A 5,720-nucleotide genomic window follows, 5' to 3' on the forward strand; every position below is an offset into this window, starting at 1 on the left:
TCTTCCCAAGCTCTTGAATCTAGAGAACTCTAACACTTGAGATAAACTTACATATGTAGTAAAAAGTACAAGAAATATGAGTTAGCACAAATAAGTACTATGTATGATGAACATACAAAAACATGCTTAAAAAGGGACATTTCGTTCGAAAGTCATGCATATGTAATTTTGGTAAAACTTCATGAATAAGAGCATATTAGGCATAATATCCAAAACTAAAATCAACATAAAAATCATATTTTAACATTAGGATATATTCAAAATACAAGTTTTAGAAAATACATACTCGTAAGGTACATAAACATTATATACTTTATATAAACACATTAAGACCATCCCCTAATACAACTTTAAGTCATACTTGTATAATGTATGAGCAACATCACATAATACTAATCACACTAAGTATTCCTCAAATCCACCCTAGACTAAGCACATCCATATTCATCGCGTAAAGACAAGAAAATAATTCGTAACATAACCCAAGCAAGACATACACTATTACATAAAATACATAAGTCAACATTCTATATTAACTTTATTAAGAGTAAATAATTTATTAGACATTAAGTAAACGTCCTTAATAACATACTCATAAGATATAATATCATAACAACATAAGTAATTCTGTAGATAAGGTCCCATAACCCTACCTACAATCAGTACAATCTCTGGACTACCGTTCTAACACTTGTCATAAATTAGTCTCATACATAGTTCATACACATAGTAAATAGACATTCATAATCATGTTGATGTTCATAATTCATAAACATACTTCATATTCATAGAACATAGACATACTTCATATTCATAGCACATAACATAATGCATATTCATAGTGCATAAACATAATGCATATTGAAATTACATAAACATAATGCATATTCATAGTACATAACACATTGCATATTCATGATACATAAACATTATGAGTATTCAAAATACATAAACATAATGCATATTCATAGTACCTAACGTAATGCATATTCATAGTACATAAACATAATGCATATTCATAGTACATAATCATAAGAGGAACACACCATGACTACTCTCAAAGTACACTTGTGCAATGTATGAGTGACGTCCTATACTACCACTCATACTAAGTAAACCCTTTGAGAAACCATAGTATATAACTCACTTTCGCATTCATAATTCATATTCTTGATCATTAAAGGCAATATAGCCTTGACCGACATAGACCATGTGAGCTACATGGAGTCTGGTGTGATATGAACCCCCACTAAAAGAACGCATCCTACTTGCCTAACGTAAAACTGTCATGCCATGTGCCTACACCCTGTGCAGGACTGACACTTGAAGACCATCGTTGGCCCTCAAGTGCACCTTTATCTTGACTTACTTAACTCAGCGGAAGGCTAAACTCATCTAAAACAAAAAATAGGAGATGTTTAAAGGAAAATACTTCATATAATATCCGGCCATGATGGAACTTAAGTCTCAACAAACAACAATAAACTATATAATGAAATACTAGCATCTACGAAGCCTCTAAACTAACTGAAGAGGGACGTTGGGACACACTCCACAATATCCTAAAACTAAACCATTAAAAAATGTATGTCTTACTGAATGCAAGGAGGTTGACCACTAGCTGTGGAGCTCAATCTGAATCAATAAAACGCCGCGTGCTGATCCTGGTTACCTGCGTCTGTATCATAAAGTGATACAGTCAAACTGGCATCAGTACATTGAATGTATGAGTATGCGAGTTGGAAAACTAAAAAAAACTTAAGCTTTGAAGGAAGTAAGAATGATACTTACTTTGTCTCTATTCAACTCGTTATCCACGAACTCTTATTCAATATACGTAGTTAAAATAAATGCAATATAAAGAAATGCCGATTGAAAACATGTTTAAACCTCTGAGTATATATATAAAGTACACTATAATGTCTGAGATGTATATAAAATACAATACTGATGTATTATTAAAATATAATACTGCTGCGTATAAAAATACAATTTTTATCTTAGGGAGATTCTCTAACCGACAACCATCACATAAGAGTTAGAGTGATGATATAGCTGTCTACCGCACACTACTAGCACATACTATACCCGGCCAAAGGTATGGGACCTGAACTACCTAATGGATCCACTAGTTAACTTTGAAAAAGCATTATCTAAAAAGTACGACCCTTTTCTACCTATGGTGGCAAACATGGTTTATGGGGGCTGTGAGTTATCTGAACTCTCCCCCATATCGATATCCAATAATACTCCCAAAGATGTAATGGATCTTATGTTTAAAAACATATGGATTATGTGGTTTGAGATTAGTTCTCAAAACTTAGCTTTTTTAAAAAGCTTTCTTGGAAATAATAGTTTCCTTTTTCTTCCATTAAAGCTAGCCATAGGCTATGTGGAAGTCTAGATTCCCTTCCTTCTCACAAATTTGAAAACATTTTTTTAAATACTTAGGGAATACTTAGTTCCCTTATAACTCTTTTGAAGTGAACTCAACTTGATACTCTTTGCTTACTTGAAACATTAACTCTTAGGGAATACTTAATTCCTTTATAGCTTTTAAGACATGAACTCAACTCTTTACTCTTTCTTGACTTGAACTTTAAGTCTTTTAAACAAAGTGAAAACGTTCGTTCAAGACTTCAGAAAACATGATAACTTTACTTTGACTCGCTTCTTAACTCCTAGACTAGTCTCTTAACATCATTGACTTTGATCTTAACTTTCCTTGAATTGGATTATGGATTCAAGGATCATGATCTCATGTTTATGGATAATTTTATGATGTTTAGATGTTATCTAGAGTGTTGGAATCAACTAAGAATGAAGGGTACATCACTTAGGAACTAGTATGAAAAGATAGTGAAAAATGAGGTTTCTAGGGGGTCCTGGCGCTCAGAGTGGCGCGGAGCGCCATAGCCTGATGGACAGAGCCTGTCCTTAAGCTCTTTGAGAGGCGCGATGCACTCTGAGAGCGCCATAGCCTTACAGACACACTCTGTCTTGAAATGCTTTGGAGGCGCGGCGCCCCAGTGTCTCTCCAACGGGTTTTCCGACTTTATTCTTTGTTTTCATCTCCTATCCTTCCCAAACTACCATGGATCACACCCAAAAACTTAGGATCCCTAAATAACTTATTACCCAATAGTTTAGACCTAGAAACAGCTTGGAAACATGGATTAAAACTAACATGAATCAACAACAATTCAACCAACAAGAACTTTAAACTTTCATCAAGAACTTCAAGATTTCCTTTCAATTAACAATAAATTTCAGTAATGAATTAAATAGGAGGATGGTTGAAAGAACCCAACACCGATTGATATCACATTCCTTATTAGGGATAACCCCATGAAATCCACGAACGAATTCTTGGAATTCTTGCATCTTCTTCTTCCTTCTTTTAATTTCTCCTTTATCTCAAAGCTCAATATTACTTTATAAGTGTGTAAACTGAATGGGATCGGTTTAGACCCCAACATCTTACCCCAGAAACAATTTAGTAATAAAGTTAGGAAATGACCAAAACACCCTTAACAAATCCCGATTTGGAACTTTCCCTACAAAACAACCCAACTTTCGAAAGTGATATCTCCCTCATACGACCCCATAAATTCACAAACATGGAGTCATTCAAAAGATCTTTTGATGAGTTTTCCATCCATATAAAGAATTCACCCAAAATCTTCCTGAGCTAGGAATTATGGCCATTTGAAAATTGACCAAAACTCACTTTTGAAATCTGGAAATTTTCCTGATTTCCTTACTTATTTCCAAATTTGATTCTTCTTATATTTATTAGCTTAACCTTAGGTTTTCTAGAATACTAGATGTTAAAATATCTACCCCTTGGGAACATTCGTCCTCGAATGAGAATTCTTTCTCTAAGCTAACGATAGTAATTATCATTTCAGTACTCAACCACAAAAGTAAGTAGTAACATGCTTATGCATAATCTTATAAAGTGCTAAGAAGATAGTTTAGTACCTTAATTTGTATTCTCTTTGGATTCAAATAGATGTGGATATCTCTTATTCATATCCTCCTGTGCTTCCCATGTGTCTTCTTCAACAAATTGGTTCCTCCAAAGGACCTTGACTGAAGCAACTTCTTTTGTCCCCAACTTGCAAACTTGCTGATCCAAAAGCTGGACCTGAACTTCTTCATCGGATAATTTGTCCTTAATCCCCACATTCTCTGTTGGTAATATAAATTAAAGAATTCCAATTACTTATTCATTGAAATATGGAATACCGGATGAACCGCTTCTAACTTTTGGGGTAGGTCAAACTCATAAGCTACATTGCTCACACTCTTGTTGATTCTATAAGGTCCAATATAGTGGGGAATAAGTTTACCCTTCTTAACAAACCTCATAACTCATTTCATAGGTGAAACCTTTAGATAAACCTAATCATCTACCTCAAACTCTTATGGCCTTCTTATAACATCTGTGTATGACTTTTGGTGACTTTTTGTTATCTTCGGCCTTTAATGAATAAGTTTCACCTTATCCATAGCTTGGTGAACTAAATTTTGTCCTATCAACCCTACTTCTCCAACTTCGAACCACCTAATAAGAGATCTACGTCTTCTCCCATAAAAAGATTTATATGGGGCCATTTAGATTCTCGAATGATAGCTATTGATGTAAGCAAACTCAATGAGCGATAGGTGATCGTCCCAATTTTCGTTGAAGTCGATCACACAAGATCTCAACATATCTTCTAAGGTTTGTATATTATGCTCTGCTTTTCCATCTGTCCGAGGATGAAAAGCAGTGCTAAAAATTCACCTTACAACCCACCTTTCTAGGAAGATTTCAAGAATTGTGCACCTCTATCTGAAATAGTGGAGATCGGAACCCAATGAAGTCTTATCACTTTTTGAAGGTGCAACATAGCATAATCCTCAGCAGAATAGGCAGTCTTGACCGACACGAAACAGGCTGACTTTGTCATTTTGTTGACAATCACCCAAATGGAATCATGTTGTATTCACGATCTTAGCAAGCCTGTGATGAATTCCATATTTATCATCTCCCACTTCAATTCCAGAAGCTCTATCCTCTGATCTAAACCTCTAGGCCTTTGGTGTTCAACTTTCACTTGCTGACAATTAAAACACTTTGCAACAAACTCAGCAGTATCCTTCTTCATGCCTTCCCACCAATATAGCTCTCTAAAATCATGGTACATTTTGGTGGCACCTGGATGAATGGAATATTTTGAGATATGAGACTCCTCCAAGATTCTTTCTTGTAGTCCATCAATATGAGGTACAAATAATCTTCCTTGGTATTTCAGCACACCATCTCCCCCTTGTTCAAAGGCCAATACTCTTTGTCTATGGACACTTGCCTTCAAATCAAGAAAAATAGGGTCTTGGTCTTGATTCTCTTTCATCTCGGACACCAATGATGATTCATCCCCATTAGTCACCACTATGCCTCCTTCTATGGAATCCATAAGTCTTACTCCAGTCGTGCAAATATGTGAACATCTTTTACTAACTCCTTCTTTTCTTCTTCGACATTAATAGTACTTCCCATGAAAAACCTGCTTAAGGCATCATCATTCACATTAGCCTTACTTGGGTGGTAAAGAATACTCATGTCATAATCCTTGAGTAATTCCAACCACATTCTTTGTCTGAGGTTGATCTCTTTCTGAGTGAAACATATTGGAGGCTCTTTTGAACAGTGAATGTATCCAGATGAACTC

General features: G+C 35.2%; 1 protein-coding gene across 1 annotated transcript; it reads right to left on the minus strand.

Moving 5' to 3' along the window:
* Positions 1–3,985: 3,985 nt before the first annotated feature.
* On the minus strand, positions 3,986–5,465 carry LOC138347966 (uncharacterized). Its single transcript, XM_069296574.1, has 2 exons — positions 5,012–5,465; positions 3,986–4,194 (listed from the first exon to the last, which is right to left on the minus strand). The coding sequence occupies exons 1-2, from the start codon at positions 5,463–5,465 to the stop codon at positions 3,986–3,988; spliced, it is 663 nt and encodes a 220-aa protein (XP_069152675.1).
* Between the last annotated feature and the right edge of the window lie 255 nt (positions 5,466–5,720).

This window comes from Solanum lycopersicum, chromosome 4, assembly GCF_036512215.1.
Source record: "Solanum lycopersicum chromosome 4, SLM_r2.1".
NCBI classification, from domain to species: Eukaryota; Viridiplantae; Streptophyta; class Magnoliopsida; order Solanales; family Solanaceae; genus Solanum; species Solanum lycopersicum.

Coding starts and splice junctions, on each gene's coding strand:
- LOC138347966 (XM_069296574.1), bottom strand. CDS start 5,465: ATGGATTCCATAGAAGGAGGCATAGTGGTGACTAATGGGGATGAATCA. Junction 4,195..5,011: donor AAATATGGAATTCATCACAG/GCTTGCTAAGAT, acceptor TATTACCAACAG/AGAATGTGGGGATTAAGGAC.